The sequence below is a fragment of the Pipistrellus kuhlii genome, unplaced genomic scaffold (genome assembly GCF_014108245.1).
Source record: "Pipistrellus kuhlii isolate mPipKuh1 unplaced genomic scaffold, mPipKuh1.p scaffold_m20_p_30, whole genome shotgun sequence".
NCBI lineage: Eukaryota > Metazoa > Chordata > Mammalia > Chiroptera > Vespertilionidae > Pipistrellus > Pipistrellus kuhlii.
Window position 1 is genome coordinate 2,959,515 of NW_023425530.1, and position 16,729 is coordinate 2,976,243.

The 16,729-nt window shown below is 55.3% G+C and overlaps 2 protein-coding genes across 6 annotated transcripts; one reads left to right on the top strand and one right to left on the bottom strand.

Annotated features, from left to right (window-relative positions):
• The first annotated feature begins 210 nt into the window (after positions 1-210).
• Positions 211-4,706, top strand: CRB3 (crumbs cell polarity complex component 3). Of its 3 annotated transcripts, none has more exons than XM_045589166.1 (5): positions 211-232; positions 617-903; positions 1,525-1,589; positions 2,172-2,315; positions 2,645-4,706. In XM_045589166.1, the coding sequence occupies exons 2-5, from the start codon at positions 711-713 to the stop codon at positions 2,714-2,716; spliced, it is 474 nt and encodes a 157-aa protein (XP_045445122.1). In that variant the 5' UTR covers positions 211-232; positions 617-710; the 3' UTR covers positions 2,717-4,706. The 3 variants fall into 3 exon arrangements, with proteins under 3 accessions (XP_045445122.1, XP_036315963.1, XP_045445123.1); XM_036460070.2 differs by having other exon boundaries at positions 228-378; XM_045589167.1 differs by lacking the exon at positions 211-232 and adding an exon at positions 241-363 and having other exon boundaries at positions 614-792.
• On the bottom strand, positions 3,138-12,450 carry DENND1C (DENN domain containing 1C). Of its 3 annotated transcripts, XM_036460065.2 has the most exons (23): positions 12,211-12,450; positions 10,987-11,051; positions 10,863-10,906; positions 10,707-10,756; positions 10,408-10,527; positions 10,261-10,330; positions 9,398-9,469; positions 9,240-9,305; positions 9,088-9,141; positions 8,876-8,986; positions 7,942-8,042; positions 7,800-7,845; positions 7,571-7,672; positions 7,357-7,482; positions 6,491-6,595; positions 5,693-5,783; positions 5,564-5,604; positions 5,278-5,349; positions 4,648-4,692; positions 4,469-4,576; positions 4,205-4,272; positions 3,846-4,053; positions 3,138-3,740 (listed from the first exon to the last, which is right to left on the bottom strand). In XM_036460065.2, the coding sequence occupies exons 1-23, from the start codon at positions 12,225-12,227 to the stop codon at positions 3,192-3,194; spliced, it is 2,331 nt and encodes a 776-aa protein (XP_036315958.1). In that variant the 5' UTR covers positions 12,228-12,450; the 3' UTR covers positions 3,138-3,191. The 3 variants fall into 3 exon arrangements, with proteins under 3 accessions (XP_036315958.1, XP_045445120.1, XP_045445121.1); XM_045589164.1 differs by having other exon boundaries at positions 3,846-4,272; positions 4,469-4,692; positions 12,211-12,417; XM_045589165.1 differs by lacking the exon at positions 7,357-7,482 and having other exon boundaries at positions 3,846-4,272; positions 4,469-4,692; positions 12,211-12,414.
• Between the last annotated feature and the right edge of the window lie 4,279 nt (positions 12,451-16,729).

A 16,729-nucleotide genomic window follows, 5' to 3' on the forward strand; every position in this document is an offset into this window, starting at 1 on the left:
CGCTGCGTCTCCACGCCTCGTGTGTCTCCACACCTGTGCGATCTTACAGACGTGCCCACAATACACGCGGGAGTTTCCTCTGGCACTTTTTTTTTTTTTTTTTTTGCTTTTCCGCGTTTATACGATTGGGCTCCCGTTACAGGTGCGCGCGAGGTGCGGCCCCGCCTCCCGCCTGGCCCCGCCCCCTCCTCTCTGCTCAGGTGCACCAGCCGGAAGTGCGCTCCCCTCCCAGGTGAGTGACTAAACTTTCCGGGTCACGTGAGCGGGAGGAGCCGGTGTAGTCCGGCCGAGCGACCGAGGGACGCCCGGAGGAGGGTTCGAGCGAGGGAATCGGACCGGGAACCTGCGCGAGATCCCAGACGCCACCGGCGGGGCCAGGTAGGGAGGCGGGTCGCGCTGGTGGACCCGCCGCCTCCTTTCGCCGCCCGCTCCTCTTCCCGGAGCCTAGGAATGCACTTCCCCGAGTTAATTTTTAATCTCTGACCTCTGGCGGCGGGGCGGGGCGGGGCTGGACTCCCGGGTGCCCGGGCGCGGGTCGCCCCTCCCCGGGGCCTGCGCCTGCCTGGGTCAAGCCTCCTCCCCCACGCCCCGGCCTTTCTCCGTCTCCCGCCCGCAGGTGCCAAGTCCTGAGCACCTCCGGCCCGAGATGCGGTAGGAGCGGCGCGCCAGAAACCCTGTCCCTGGTGCCACCAGCCTCTCTCCCCAGGCCCATGGCGAGCCCCAGCCTGGGGCTGCTCCTGGCGCTCGGCCTGCCGCTGCTGCCGGCCCGCTGGGGCCGGGTCTGGGGGCAAAGTAGGTACCGGCAGGGGCGTTGGGGGACGTGGGACACCGAGAGGTTAAGAACTGGGGTGTGGGTGGGGGTGGGTGGGCATGGAGTGCCTTGGGGGCAGCAGTCTCTACAAGGTCAGGGCTGGGGATTTTGAATTCCTAATCCTTCCTTGGACGGTCGCAGTTGGTGTGGAATTCCTGAGTTCCTGATTGGGGTGGAATTATGAGCCGGAGGGAGAGGACGCCTGCATATCTGAGTCTCTGTGGTTGAGGTGTTTTGGGTTGCCTGGGAGCCTGGAGGAGGCCTGCCTGCCTGCCTGGGGCTCTGAGTTCAGGATGACGACCAGGCTGGCCATATGGGTGGACCCAGCCATTCAGTTCTTCCAGTTTGAAGAGCCTGGGGTGGGGATGGGGGTGGGAGTGGAATTAAATAGATACTCCAGGGAAAAGCAGGATCTCTCCAGACCTTTCAGAGCCAAGAAAAGGCCAGGTAGGTGGGGGAGGGGAGAGGAGGGGAAAGTTGGGCTTCGACACCATCCACTGTCATAGCCCCCAAGTCAGCGCAAACTACAAACTACTGTGGGCCGATTCCTCACTGCTGGGCTCCACGGGGCTGGGGGTAGCCTGGGTATCAGTACAGCTGGGCAGTCAGAAGGGCAGAGTTCTAACGGGGGTGAGGGCAGGGGAAATCCCCAAGGAAGGGGGCAGATGTGCCAGGATGGAGCTTCATTTATTCTCTCTACCACTTCCCCACAGCATTGAACTACTCTGCACATGAGAATAACACCACCACCCCATACCCCAGCTACAATGGGGCCCTGGTGAGTTGGGGGGGGGGTATATATGGCATGAAGGGAGCAGGGATTCTATTCAGAATGCTATTCACAAGTAGCAGGTGGAGGGGCCTGGATCTTCAGAAGTGGCAGGCCAGGATGGGGGTTGGCACTGGAGAACCCCAAGTGTGAGAGACCAGAATATCAACATGACAATTAGGGAGAGGCAGGGGCCCAGACTGGGGAGACCCAGAACCTCAGGAAGGGAGTGGATGGTGGCCAGTGTAGTGGGTCAGGAGCCCTATAGGCCTCTCAGGAGGAGGTGGGGGGGACAGGGGAGGAATAGCTAGGAACTCAGATGTGGCAGGTGCTTGGATTCCAGACTTGGTAGGTGTGGGGGACTGGGAGCCCCAAATGTGATAGGTGGGGGTCAGGGTGGAGGAACCAGATCACCAAAAGGAGCAGGTGTGTGTTGGGGGAAGAGCAGGTATGTGTGTGGGGAAGAGCAGATGTGTGTGGGGGGAGGAGCAGGTGTGTGTGTGGGGGGATTAGGAACCCTGGATGCTTCTAAGGTGGGGGTAGACAGGATCCCCAGATTCAGGGAAGTCACACCTGTCCCCTGTCTCGTAGTCTACGGAGGCCACCACTGCCATCATCGTGGTCTTCTCCCTCTTGGCTGCCCTGCTTCTGGCTGTGGGGCTGGTGCTGCTGGTGCGGAAACTGCGGGAGAAGCGGCAGACGGAAGGCACCTACAGGCCCAGCAGTGAGGAGCAGGTGGGTGCCCGAGCGCCACCACCCCCCAACCTCAAGCTGCCTCCTGAGGAGCGGCTCATCTGAGCGCTGGGGCCCGCCACCACCGCCACCACCACTACCCAGGACTGCCTAGCACCTGCTCCCACACAGCACCCACCACCGAGACACGAGCCCACGATGGCTCAGTTGGACTTTGGGGCCACGGGGCACCTGCCGGGCGGGCTCTGCGAAGCATGTCGCCTCTGCATGACTCTGCCTGCCATTGGGGGTGCCGGTGCTAGGGACCCGCCTTTCTGCTTGCTGCACCAGCTCCACGCAGGCCCGACAACGCCCCTCTCCTTTCCTTTCAGTTCTCCCACGCAACCGAGGCCCAGGCTCCCCAGGACTCCAAGGAGAAAGTGCAGGGGTGCCTGCCCATCTAGGTCCCCTTCCTCTCTCCATCTCCCTCCCTTGCTGTGTGACCTTGGGGGAAGGCGGATCCCACTCTGAGCCTTCAAACCCTGGGCTTAACAGAAGGGAAAAAGGTGCTTCAAAACTCTGCCCCTGAGGGCAAGAGAGGCGGGGATGCTCATATTTTATATATATATATATAATGTGTAAAATTAGTAGTGAGATATAATAAATCCTTTTTTTAAACTGGTGGAGGCAGAAATTAGCCTAGATGGAGGAGGTAAATGCAGGGCTGGCTCATAGGCCGCGGAGGATGAATTGCAAGGTTTCGAGGGTCTTAGGGGCTGGGAGGGTTTCCTGGAAGGGAGGCTCTTCACGCCCCTGAGGAGCCAGTGGGGAAGGTGTTGGGTGGGATGGGTTTATGCGCAGAGAGAGGGCCGGAAAGAAACAGCGTTGGGCTCTTGAGACTTTATTGAGAGAATGGCTTCTCCTCCCGGTGCCTGGTCCTTAACCTTCAAAACACTTTTTAAGCTCAGCAACTCTGGGCCGGTTCCTGGCCTGGGGCTCCTGCCAGTTGCTGGCGGGCACAGCAGGGGCTCTGGGGCTCTCTGGGAAACCGGCATCTGAGGTAGCACCACGGGTTTGCCATGTCCAGGTGGTATCTGGGTGGGGCTTGGTGGGCAGCGGAGGTTGGGGGCTCTCTGCACGGCTGGGCTGGGTGGGCGCTGTGGAGAGCTGGGAGCAGGACCTCTCCTCCCCTCTGGGCTCTCCGGCGGCCTCGTGGAGAGGGGAGAGATGAGGAGTTTGTCGATGGGGCTCTGTGAGAGAGGATTGGAGGTCCCCTCGGCTGCTTGGCTCTGCAGAAGCTATTAAGGATTGGGTTAAAGAAGTGACTTCTTGGCTGGCCTCGGAGGGAGTGAGGTTCCTGGAGGACCCTGTGGTATCCGGAGGCTGGGGGCTTTGTAGAGATGGCAGGCCGGCAGGCAGGGACTGGGAATAGGGTTCTGGGAGGTCCTCCTCATCTGGCTGCCACCTTTGTCTTCCTGGTAAGTTAGGCTGGACAGGGGTGGGGGGATGGGAAGATTAGCAAGTTGCTGAACTTCAAAGGGGGAGGGGAGTGGCTAGTTGGGTGGGCAAGTGGGAGAGGACTGGAGGGCTCACCAGGCTGAGGCAGCTGTCCGAGTCCTCTCTGTGGCAGCAGTCTAAGCTCTGGCTGGACCGCAGGCTGCCTGTCCGTGTGGCTCCCGTGCTCAGACTGTCTAGTATCTCACTCAGCAAATCCAGTTCTTCCCCAGACCCCAGGAAGCTGCTGTCCAGAGCCTCCTCTGCCCAGGAGTCCTGGGTATCCTCAGGGCTCAGAGACGGTGTCCTGTGTGAGGTTAGGTAGCCTCCGATATCTGCCCCAAACCCCCAGCTCTGGTCTGGTGGCTCTGGCTGGTTTGAAATTTGGGGACCATCTTCCCCATTAGTTCTGGCCTCCCGCTTACAATATTGCCCCCTCTTCTGCCTTTGAGCCTTACCTCTCCCCCAGGGACTCAGAAGGTCTCTCTTCCTGCCGGTGTCTCCTGCTGGGGCGAAGGGGCCGGTTCTGCAAAGGACAGGTTTGGAGGGGTGGGGCCCCAGAAGCTAGAGTCAGGGGAGCTGTGTGAAGGAGGGTGAGTGGGAAGCGGGCAGCAGATACTGGGGTACAGGAGGAGGGAGGCAGGTTGTCTCGATGGAGATTGAGGATGGGCGGAGGACTTGGGGATAATTCCGGGCGTGTGCGTGGAGGCGGGGCATCTTACCTGTCCAAAGTGCTGGGTGATAGGCAGACGCTGCTGCAGGTGATCTGAGCGACTGGTGAGGGAGAAAGCCCTGAGGGAGCCCCCCCTCTGCAGGCCAGAATCCCTGTCCTAGGAAGAGGTTGGGTGAGCCAGGAGCCCACTTCCCCATCCCCCCCCCCCCCGCTGGCCACTAGCTTTACCTTGTACATCAGGAGACTCTGCACTCCCTTCAAGCCGCTCTTGGCCTGTGGAGGAGCCACAGGGATTAGATGTGAAGTGATTTGACACTGGACATTTGAGAACTCAGCCCCCTGTTCCCGTGTTTATGTCTCACAAATATATTCACAATTCCCCATGCATCACCTAAGGAGTCAGTGCAAACTCTCGCCCCCTTGGCTAATACAAAAAGGAATATTCCTGGGGGAAAGAACCCCAGATGAAATGGGGAGTAGCAGAAACAGGACATCATAAAAATGCATCTGTGTTCAAAAGCCGAGTGAAGAATAAAATTGAATGGACAATTTGGAGCCGCAGAAGTTGGCCCCAGGAAACGGGCTTGGAAGTAAAACCCCCCAGCAGGATAGAAGCGGGGTTTGCAGTGTCTGAGAAGGACAAAACACACAAACAAAAAACCCCAATGAATCTTGGTTGTCATTTTTAAATAGGAAAGAAATCCTGCCAAACATGAGAATAGTGAATGGAAAATAAAAGTGGGAAAGATTGTTAATGGTTTAACTGCTGATTCAGTTGATAAAAATATGTGCACTTTAAACGTGGGGTTAAAATGTCCTCTGTCACCCCGGTAAATGGCCTGTGTAGCCCAGCCTCACCGAGCGATACATGTTTCTGACGGTCGGTTGGGTCTTGGCCTTGACAGAATGCAGGAGGGCACCGCCACCTTTCTGGAGAGAGAATGCCAAGGGAGAGAGGCTTAGGCATCTGGTGTTACCCCAGGACCCTCTTCACTCCAGGATGGTGTGACCCCAGACAAGCCCTCCTCCCTTTCTGAGCCTCAATTTCTTCACCTCTATAAATGAGCAAAACAATGACGCTACTTGGGGACTGTTGTGTGATTAAATTAATTCAATAATAATAAACAAGACAGGTGTTCAATACCTTCAGGTTGTCTGCCCAGAGCTGGTAGGAGCGAAGTGTTCCTGGGGTGAGGAGAGAGTGTGGTCATGCCAGGCATGCTCAGGCAGGGGGCTGTTGGGGTAGGGACTCCGGGCTAGATTCAGGGCTCACCTGAGGAGGCCCCGCTGCAGGTGATCTCCTGCTCAAACAGATCTGAGAACCCCTCTCCTGTGTTAAGTTTCTCTAGCCGGCCATCAATGAACTGGGGATGGGAGAAAGGATCAGGGTCACATCTGAATGCAAGGACTAGGAGAAGAAGTCATTCCTGACCAGGCTAGAGGCCCACCCCCAGGACCCAGGAGGTCTGGAACCCACCTCTGGAAGCCAGAGGTCCAACCGGCTCCTCTGGCACCAGGTCAGGATCTGTTATCAGGGATCAGACCCCGCCCCTCACAAGGGCCCGGAAGTCAGATTCTGCCACTTCGGACCTACCCACCTCTCAGGGACCCTGGAAGAGGTTGACCCCACCTTCAGGGACCCTAAAACCCACCCCCGTGATGAAGGATCCTGGAGTCCAACCCACCTTCCTCCAGGAACCCAGGAGTCCGATCGCGCTCCAGCCCCCTCCCAGGTACCCCGAGTCCCCGCCCGCCTCCTCCTCCCTCCCAAGGGATGTACGCACTCTGGACACGCCCAGAACTCCCGAAGACTGGCACAGACTCCACCCTGATCCTGGGACTTGGTCCCGCCCTTATTTCCCCAGCGACCAAGAAGTAGATTTTTGTCCCTTAGGAAATCAGGACGGGAGCTCTCATCTTTAAGAAACCTAGTTCAGTTCTGCCTCCCCAATCTGAAGAGGGAGATCCCGCCAGACCGACTCCACTCTAGTAGCCCCGCCCACAGGACCCAGGCGTGGCGTCTCTAACCCCATCCCCCAGGTCCCAATCCCGCCCTTGGGCTCCGGCGCACCTGTTTGAACAGTTGCAGGTGCACAGCCCGCCGGTGGAAGGCCTGCAAGGGAGCCCCGGGCTTCTGGGCCAAGAAGGCTTCTTCGCTGAAGGTCACAGGCTGGCCCTGGAAGGAGGATTCTCGTCCTGAGCTCCCGGAGGCTCTCCAGGACACCAGCTGCCTCCCTTACTCTACCATCTATCTATGCAGCAAATGCTGATTGAGCGCCTGCCGTAGGACTGCTCTTGTGCAGGGCCTGGTGAGCCAAGGGGAGGATTTGGGCTTTTACCCAGAGGGAGGTGACTTTTACCCAGAGGAGGGAGGAGACCTGACTTGGGTGCTCACGGGTGACTTCTGGCCGCTTCAGGGAGGACAGACTATGAGGTGAGCAATAATGGGGACCAGGCCAGGGTGGAGACAGATGATGGGGAGAAATGGGCAGATTCCAGATGTGTTGCGAAGGCACAGCCAACGGGAACATCAGACACTTAAATAATAGAATTTCCCCCTCAAGTTTTTATAGAATAGTGGAAAACTGAGGGAGGGGGTTGAAAGTCAGCAAATCAGAGTCTTGGGTTTAACACTCACCTACCCTAAGGCTTCTCCAAGCCTCAATTTCTTTACATGTAAAATGGGGCCATAGTGGCACCCATCACATACTACTGTCATGACCATTAAATGAGGTAGTAATAGTAGGACCTAGCATTTGAATACTCATGAAGTGCCAGGCACTATCCAAGCATTTTACTCACGCCAGCCGTTTGGCTGGGTACTACCTGGATCCCATTTTACAGATGAGCAAATGGAGGCATAGAGTAAATACCCTAAATGATATCATCTTCCAGGGTCCACTAGGCCTCCTCCTCAGCATCCCCCGCCCTGCTCACCGGGCTGCAGACCAGCGCATCGCGGTACCCTCCAAAGAGCAGCGCCTGGGCTTTGAGGAAAAGACGGGACACCCCTTCTCCTGGGGCCAGCGCGACCTTCCTTAGCCTCAGCCTCAGCAGGGACACCTGGAGGACAAGGGAGCGGTGCTGAGCGGGTGGGCTTGGGGCCTCCCTCTCCCAGAGGCGCTGGGAGGGTGGGCGGGGTGACACTGACCACGTCGGGAGGCAGCGCCTGCACGTCGTCAAAAGGTGTCTCTAAGATATTGGAGTCCACGTTCATCATCACGACATCTTCCAGGCCTTTCTCCAGCACTCTCTGTGTTGGAGGGTGGTACGGGGACCACAGCTCAGAGTCTGGGGATCCCTGGCGAGGGAGGGGATCTGGGGATGCAGAGGGAGGAAAACTCCGCCCGTCCCTGCCGTCCATGGCCGCGCCCACTGACCTCTGCGAGACTGGCGTGGACTCCGATGAGGTAGGGCATGGGAGCGCTGAGGACGAGCGGAGGGAGCAGGGTCATGTAGGAGCTATGCCCTGGCCCCCAGGCCCCCAGGCCCTGCCCCTCCCCAGGCCCGCCCCTCCCTCACCAGCAGTAGTCCAGTAGGTGCGGCGGCAGGGTGGGGATCAGCACGTGCTCCCATTGCATGGGGTACAGGAGGGCACAGGACGCGTGGACACACGAGGTCAGCTGGGGACGGGTGGGTACTGTGGATGCAGGGCCTGGGCCCGCAGCTTCAAGAACTCCCTCTGGGACGGTTCGAGAGCCCTCTCCCAGCTCCGTTTCCCATCCACCTCACCTTACCCACCCGCTGCTGGGGAAGAGGTGAAGAAAATTCACACCCCTTTAGGAATCAGGTGGAGACCTAGAATTTGGCAAATCACAGGGCTTGGAGCAGGTGGAGCTAGGATAGACAGGTCGGGTAAGAGGCGCTCACTCAGGGGGAGGGGCTGCGAGTGGCCTGCGATTCAGGGCAAATCCTAGGGTTGGGGCTAATATGCAATCCTCCAGGATCCCTCTTCATAAGGGCAGAGCTAACACGGAGCCGCCCTAGCCCCGCCTCTATGGGTGGAGCCACGACTCAGCTCCACGGAGCTAAAATTTATCTTCCTTGGTCCTGCCCTAGGGGCGGAGCCAGCACTCAGCCTCCACGGCCACCCACCCACCCTCCCAGTCCTTCGACCACTTCGGGTCGAGCTGGAATTTAGCGCTCCCGACCTCGCCCTCCCGAGGGGCGGAGCGGGCTTGTTCCTGCCCCAGAGGGTGGGGTCTGGCTCTGCATTCCCCAAGAGGAGCTTCCAATGGCAGCTACGGCGCTGCCCACGCTGCTGCCCCCGCAAAGGTGGAGCCAGCGTTCAGCGCAACCCTGACCTTGCAAGGGTCTGCAGAGCCAGGACTCTGCCCTCGGGGGTCGCCGGGCAGGCGAGGTGAGAGGAGGAGTCCGCCCCCCCCCCCCGTCGCCCCGCCCCGGGGCACGAAGCCAGGTCGGGGCCCCGCCCGCCCGGCCCGGCGGCCCCCCTCACGGTGCTCAGCTTGCTGGCGGTGAGCAGCACCCTCCGCTCGGCCAGGAGCGCCGCGAACAGCCCCACGATGTTCTCGTCGGTCACGGCCACCACCAGCTCCGTGAGGTTCCTCTGGGGGACAGAGGGCAGCGCTGGGCGCTAGGGACCTCAGGGCCGGGCGGTCCCTGCGGGCCTCTTGACCTCCTCCCGCCCCCTCTGAGCAGTCCACTCACGTTCTCCGGAATGGATGGCAGGCGGCCGGCGTCGGGGGCCACGAAGCAGGAAAGCTGGTGGAGATGTGGGGGAGGGGTTGGCGAGGGACCGATCAGTCAGGGGCTGGCTTCACCTGGGAGCCCACCCTTCCAGGCTCCCCAGCCCTGCTCACCGGCCTGATGTTCCCGGGGGCTGGGGGCATCCTCCCGGGCCCACTGGAGACCATCACTCCGCTGCCCTGAGGGAGACGTGTGTCTGTGTGGTCCTTAGGGCTGCGCGGGGGGTGGGGGGAAATGCCTCCCCATCTAACTGGGGTTCGGAGCTACTCACCAGCTCCACAGAGGCCTGGGTCTCTGGCAGGGTCCGCTGCAGCAGGCTTAGAAGTTCCTCGACCTCTGAGACCTGGGTGGGGGTGAGGGGGACTGAGTCAAAGCGTAGGTTGGAGCCCTAGCCGGTTTGGCTCAGCGGATAGAGCGTCGGCCTGCGGACTAAAGGGGTCCCGGTTCCGGGGTTCGAGTCCGGTCAAGGGCACATGTCCCGGTTGCAGGCTCAATCCCTAGTTGGGGGGTGGGGAGGCCTGCAGGAGGCAGCCATCAATGATTCTCTCTCATCATTAATGTTTCTCTTTCCCTTCCTCTCTGAAATCAATAAAAATATGTTTTTAGCTAAAACCGGTTTGCCTCAATGGATAGAGCCTCAGCCTGTGGACTGAAAGGTTCCAGGTTCAATTCCTGTCAAGGGCAAGTATCTTGGTTGCGGGCGGGCACATCCCCAGTAGGGGGTGTGCAAGAGGCAGCTGATCACTGATTCTCTCTCATCGATATTTCTAACTATCCCTCTCTCTTCCTCTCTGTAAAAAAATCAATAAAATATATTTTAAAAATATGTTTTTAAAAAAGCAAAGAAGATCAACCGAAGGACTTGTATGCATGCATATAAGCATAACCAATGGACGAAAAACTCCGGGGAGGGAGGGCATGTATGGGAGTGGGGGTGGGTGGGGATTGGTAAGGTATGTACACATATAATACCTTAATAAAAAAAATGAGAAGAAAAAAAAAAAGCAAAGAAAAGTTAAGTTGGGGATTCTGAAGGTCTTGGCTCAAGCTGGGCGTTCTGAGAAGAGCCCAGGGCTGGGGGCTTTGGGGTGGGGGGCTAGGATTCCTGCGGGATGAGAGGGGGGCTGGTCTCACTTGGTCCTGAGCCAGGAGGTCTCCCACTGTGTTCAGCAGCTTGTAGAACACCTCAAACCAAGGGTGGTGGCTGTAGAGAGAGGACACAGGTTCCGTGAAGTGCGCCTAGGTCCAGGCTCCCCCCAGCCCCTGCCCCATATTCCACACCTGAGGATGCAGAGACAGCTGTGGGCACCGGCCCTTAGGCGGCAGAAACCAAATCTACGGGTGCCGGTCAGGTCTGTGAGGGCGAAGGTGAAATGCTGTACCGCAGGGCTGGGAGGCTCCCTGGAGGTGGAAGATGCTCAGAGACTGGGTTCCAGCTCCTTCACCCGCCCCTGTCCCTCCCCCCCAATTGCTCCTAGTACTGTGTCCATCAGTCTGGGGCCTAGTTGTTAGGGCCCTGATTCCCTGGGTGTCTGAGTCCTTGGGTCTCCAGGTCACTGGATGTCTGCTTTCGTCCTTACCTTTCCACGTCGAAAGGGAAGCAGAATTTAGGCACCATCTGCATAGCTTCCTGGGGGTGGAGAAGAGCACACACTGCGTGGCCACTCGTTTTGGGCCCCACAATCTCCCCAGGGGACTGACCCTAGTCCCACGGGAGCAAGGAAACAGCTGCATACCTGGTCCCTGAAGTCTGGGGGGAACTGCCGCAGAATGGGAGGATCTGCAGGGAGAACAGGCCTCTACATTCAGGGCCCCACCTTCCATCTCCCGTTCCCTCCCCCAGAGTCCTCCCCCACTCACCCTCCTGTAGGGAGGCAGGGCAGGCTGCTTCGAAGAACCAATCAAACACAGCAGGGGGACCCCCTCTGTGGGACAGGAAAGGGCTTGGTGGGTCCATGGACTTGCTTCTTTCTGTGTGTGTGGTTGAATCTGCACGTGTGTGACTCTCTGATTTGTGTGGCTGTGTGTGCATGACTCCCAAGGATTTTGGCAGTGATTGTGTAGATTGAAAGACTAGGTGTGCATGGAATGGTGTAGATTGTGTGTGTGTGTGTGTGTGTGTGTGTGTGTGTGTGTGTGACTGGGAGTATGAAGCAGAGTGAGGGAGCGTGACTGTGTGTGTATGTGCATAACTTGCTTGAGCAGGTGTGTGTGTATGTGTGTGTGTGTGTGTGTGCATGACTTGTGTGAGAAGGTGTGTGAGTGTGTATGTATGGCTTGTGTGAGCCTACAGATGTGTGTGTGTTTGTGATTCTATCTCCTGTTGTCTTGAAAGAATGAGGCTGTCCAGTGTATGTCCTAGGACTGTGACAGTGTGATCAAGCCAAGCCAGTGTGAGGGTGAATAAGTCCATGTTTTCTTGTGTGGCTGTGAGTGTGGGTAGATGTGTGAGCATCTCTCTGGTTTTGAGAGCAAGAGGCCTGGCCTGTGCATCTCTGTAGGTGAAACTTCATGAGGCCTCAGGGGCTGACCTCAAATTTCACACCAGAGAGAGGGCAGCATGTTGAGCCCTGCAGTCTACACCTAGCTCCCTTGTCCCCTGCTTCTGTCCACTACACAAAGGATGCAGTCTTTTGCTTAGGGAGAGAGAAAGCAAACCTGGAGGCAGCAGAAGAAGGTGATGGGACTGATTGCAGACATCCCATCCCTCACCCAGAGACCCCCAACACTTCACCCCATGTTGATACAAGTCCTGCACAAGCATTTGCACACAGGGGCACACACAGTCCTCCCTCACTCTGCTGACTGAGAAACTATGATATGCCAAGAGGTGAGGTACTCACTCAGCATTACAAACTTAGTCATATAGAGGCATAGGGGTGGGTGGGGAGGAGAAAGTACAGAAAGGGGGTGAGGGACTGCAAGTGGCCTGAGTATGGAGTCCGTATTCTAAGCCAGCCGAGTCCAGCCTTGATTTGGGCCACCTGCCCCCGTGGCTCTGGCCTCCTCCCCTGCCTGCCCCAGACCCCCTCCCCTTGGCCTCACCCCATTGATGAGAGAGAAACATGAGAGGGATGTTCTTACTCAGCTCTGGATTCCATGGTCCCTGTTGGGCAGGCCCGGTGGGGCCCTTTCCCCCAAGGGTTCTGGGGGCCCGTGCTTGCTCGGGCCTGGGCCCTGAGCCGGCTCAGCTTCCTGTGTGGCTGAGAGAGGAAGTTTAATGGGTGACGTCCCCGGAGGTAGGCTCCTGCCCCCACCCACTTTGAGAAAACCAGGCCTCCTGTCTCCTAGCCCTTCCTCGGAATGGGTGGGCAATGGGTGACTCAGAGGCCGGACCCCCAGCCCCATCCTGCAGGCCAGGCCAGGCCAGGCCAAGTGTGGTCCCTGCTATCTCACCCAAGCCTTCCCCTCTCTGTGCAGCCCCTGATTCAATTTGCCTGAAGTACTTCCTCTTCCCTCAACTCTTTCATTTGGTCCATCTGCTCCAGCTATTCTTTATCGGACCACCAGAGGGAGCTGGGCCGCAGAATGGACACAGGACACCCCGGAATCAGACAACCAACTGTAATCAGAACACAGGCACAAACACTTGACAGATAACACACATGCAGCCAGGAAGTGACCGACACAGACAAACAGACCAGAACAGTCACAGACAGTAGACAAACACAAAGTTACCAAGGCATGCAGGCAGGCCACAGGCATAGACACAAACAGACAAACTCAGAGGGGCAACACACACAAGGTGCAGTCCTCACCCAGAGAGGTGATAAATGCAGAGAGATAGAACAAAGCCAAAACCGGTTTGGCTCAGTGGATAGAGCGTTGGCCTGTGTACTGAAAGGTCCCAGGTTCGATTCCAGTTAAGGGCATGTACCTTGGTGGAGGGCACGTCCCCAGTAGGGGGTGTGCAAGAGGCAGCTGATCGATGTTTCTCTCTCATCGATGTTTCTAACTCTCTATCCCTCTCTGTAAAAAATCAATAAAATATATTTAAAAAAAGAGAGAGAGAGATATAGCACAAGTTTGCAGCCATAAACAGTCCCAGACAGGGCAACAGGCAGATGGGCACACATGCAGAGATCACAGCTGTCAATGCAAGCAAGATGATAGAGAAACAGACCCGGAAGACAGACAGAAACACGTAGAGCACAGGCATAGCTAGAGCAGTAGAAAAGGGACAGACAAGGTCAGGGCTCAGCCACAAGTCAGATTCATAGCCAGACATCGTTACATGCGTGGGGAGAGACACAGTGGGGCACACCCAATCAGAGCTGCAGACTTAGAGACAGACACATAGGCATACAGATATCATGTTGAAACACAAGGATTCCTAGACAAACTTTCTAACTGGAATCAAGCTTTTGATGTGTTCTGTTATTATGAAAGACAGGTAGGCAAGTGATCAAGAGAATGATTTTGGAGACAGAGAGACATGGGTTCAACATCTGATTCAGTTCTTTAGTGACTATGTGACCTTAGGCAAGTCATTTGATCCCTATGTATTAGATACTATTACTGTGTATTAAATGTTCCTAAGTTAGTGGTTTGAAAGAATACACATTTATGATTTGACAGATTCTGTGGGGACCAGGACTTTACAACAGGGTGTCTCAGTTATAATAAAGGGTATCTGTTGAGCTATGGCTAGCCATTCACACATTTTGGGGGGAGGGGGGAAATAGTAGAAACAGAATGTGCAGAGGCCCTGAGGTTGAATCAAGCTTGATATGATTGAGCACATGAAGAAGGTCACTGTGACTTGAGTGGAGAAGGAGCTCTTTTATTTATTTTTTAATTTTTAAAAATATATTTCATTGATTTTTTACAGAGAGGAAGGGAAGGGGATAGAGAGTTAGAAACATTGATGAGAGAGAAACATTGATCAGCTGCCTCCTGCACACCTCCTTCTGGGGATGTGCCTGCAACCAAGGTACATGTTCTCGACCAGAATTGAATCTGGGACCTTTCAGTCCACAGGCTGACGACTGAGCCAAACCGGTTAGGGCTAGAAAAGGAGCTCTTTTAAAACTCCCTACGTGACTGCTGGCAGGATTTAGTTCATTGTGGATTGTTGGACTGAGGGCCTCAGTTCCTTGCTGGCTATTGGCAAAGGCTGCCCGCAGTTCGTTGCCATGTAAACCTTCCCAACATATTGCTTGCTTTATCAACCTGAGCAAGCTGAGAAGGCAATGGAGTTCATCAAGACAGAAGACACAGCTTTTTGTAATCCAATATCAGAAGGGACTTTTCATCACCTTTGCCATAACTTGTTGGTTAGAAGCCATTGCCAGGTCCAGCCCACACTCAAGGGGAGGAGATCACACAAGGGCATGAATGGAGGAAATGAGATTTTTGGGGCCATCTTAGAAGCCATCTACACTCTATGCCTTTGTTTTCTCACTTTGACATGAGGAGGACAGAACTCTTACTTGCCTACCAGTGTGGCATAAAGTCATTCATTTGCTTGCTCACCCATTCAACAAATAATTACTGAGGGCCTGTGTTGGCATGTGTTGACCAAGGTGGATTCCTGTACTCATGAATCTTACATTTCAGTTGGGAGGTAAGGGGACAGACAAAAGAAACAAGTATATAAACAGGTAAGTGATAGAAAGCTACTGGGTGCTAATTTAGAGTTGCCAAGGAGGCTGCTCAAAGGAGATATTTGAACTGAAATCTGTGGGTGAAAAAGGGCTAGCCATTCACACATTCAAGAAAAATAAATAGTAGTGCAAAGGCCCTGAGGTTGAATCAAGCTTGATATGATTGAGCACATGAAGAAGGTCACAGCTTATTGAGTGTGTGTGTGTGTGGGGAGGGTGATGGGATATGTAGTCAAAAGATGCGCAGATGAAGGTGAGAGTTTGGGTTTCAGTCTGAGTGAGACTGAAGTCATGGGGCGGTTTGGATAAGGTCTTATTTGCATGTGAAAGCTTATCTGGCTGTGGGGGAAGGAGGATACACTACAGGGGCAGGGGTGGCAGGAGGGAACTCAGGGAAATGATTGGGGTTATCTGTATGAACAGTTATGGTGGCTTAGATCAGAGTATAGACAGGTGGATAGAAGAGGTCAAGACACAGTTTGGAGACAGAAACAACTAGACTCAGCAAAAGATAGGAAGAGTGTGCTGGGTGTGGGAAACAAGGAATCAAAGCTGACTCATAGATTTGGGGTTTGAGTGAGAGGACAGCACTACTTAATTGGGAAAAGGTGTTGTGGGGTCGAACCCTGGGTTAAGACCACCGCAGGCTGGTTAATTAATTAAAAAAAAGCAAGCAAGGATTTATTGACTGGCCAGGATAGCCACAAGAGCACCACACGCACGTGGACTCCAAATGACTGCACCATTTCAGGGGTAGGCAGTCCCTTTTAAAGGTTCAAACCACAGGAATTTTCCTTTGTTCTAAATTCTAAATCCTAAAGACTAAATTCTAAAGACTGGGGACAGCCCGCAGGGTAGGTTCCAAGTCACATCCTGCTGGACATTGGAATGTGGCCCTATCTTGCAATAGCGATAACACAGAAGCAGAGCTCAGCGGTTAGACTCTAAACGTTATCTACAGTTTCTATCCCTGAAGCTACTGAGTCAGTGGGAATCATTCTCCTGTGGTCCTGGTCCCAGGCAAGGGAAAATTGCCTTAGCCTCCAGGTCTTCACCTGAAAGCTGAGGTAAGTACCCTGTGTTTTAATCAGATGCAAGGGCCAAACTAGAAGGGTTAAAATTCAAATAGCAGCTTTTACCAAAGTATGGTTGCCACTGTATTTCAAAAGGGAGGTTGTAGGGGTAGAATAGGGAGTTCTTTTGTGGCCACATTAGGTTTGAGATGCCAAAGACAGCCAAGTTCATTGCCTAGTCCACTGCCTGCTCCACCACCGAATTCTGTGCTGGGCCTGCTCAGATGAGGGTTGCTGTGGGCTGGATATCCAGGCTGCCTTTCTCACACTTCTCCTGCCTCCTGCCTGCCTGTGGTGGACCCAGTGATGAGGGTGGTGGGGGATGGGGGGCGGCTGGGTCCCAGCATAGAGTGTGAAGAGAATAGTTAATTGGCTCTCAGTCTCCCTCCATTCTTCTTTCTCTTCCTCCTGGTTTGCCTCCCTGTATACTGCAGAAGCTTTGAAGAGCTACATTTCCTAGACTTTTTTGCTGCTCTGGTTTTGGATGAAGAAGTGATTCTACCAACTAGAAATTTGGAAGATAGAATTGAGGTAGACCTCCCCTCCTCTGTGTGTGTGTGTGTGTGTGTGTGTGTGTGTGTGTGTGGTGTGTGTGTGTGAATCCTGCTGGATATTAATATTTAATTAACTTTATATTCATTTTAGTTGATTTTTGCAGAGCACTCCAGTGGACCTATCTTCAGCTCTGCGGGTCTTTGGAGGTGCTCTTGAACTAAGTTAATAGCTCTAATGGCAGCCTGCCGGCTCTTCACCTTTCTCACTAAGCAGAGGAAGCAGCTCCCTAGTGGCAGCTTTGTGCTGTGCCGGCCTATTCCCGGGCTACTCAAAATGTGGTCTCATAGGCAGCCTCACCTGGGAACTTGTTAAAAATGCAAGGTCTTGGCCCCCTCACCCCCCAGCCCTGCTGAATCAGAAACTCTAGGG

Bases quoted from the DNA above. Each gene is read 5' to 3' on its own strand.
- CRB3 (XM_045589166.1), top strand. From the start codon at position 711: ATGGCGAGCCCCAGCCTGGGGCTGCTCCTGGCGCTCGGCCTGCCGCTG. The intron at 1,590-2,171 runs GTGAGTTGGGGG...CCTGTCTCGTAG, and splicing joins CCAGCTACAATGGGGCCCTG to TCTACGGAGGCCACCACTGC. The intron at 2,316-2,644 runs GTGGGTGCCCGA...CTTTCCTTTCAG, and splicing joins GGCCCAGCAGTGAGGAGCAG to TTCTCCCACGCAACCGAGGC.
- DENND1C (XM_045589164.1), bottom strand. The intron at 9,306-9,397 runs GTGAGTAGCTCC...CGTCTCCCTCAG, and splicing joins CCCAGGCCTCTGTGGAGCTG to GGCAGCGGAGTGATGGTCTC. The intron at 5,784-6,490 runs GTGCGCCGGAGC...TCCCATCCCCAG, and splicing joins ACCTGCAACTGTTCAAACAG to TTCATTGATGGCCGGCTAGA.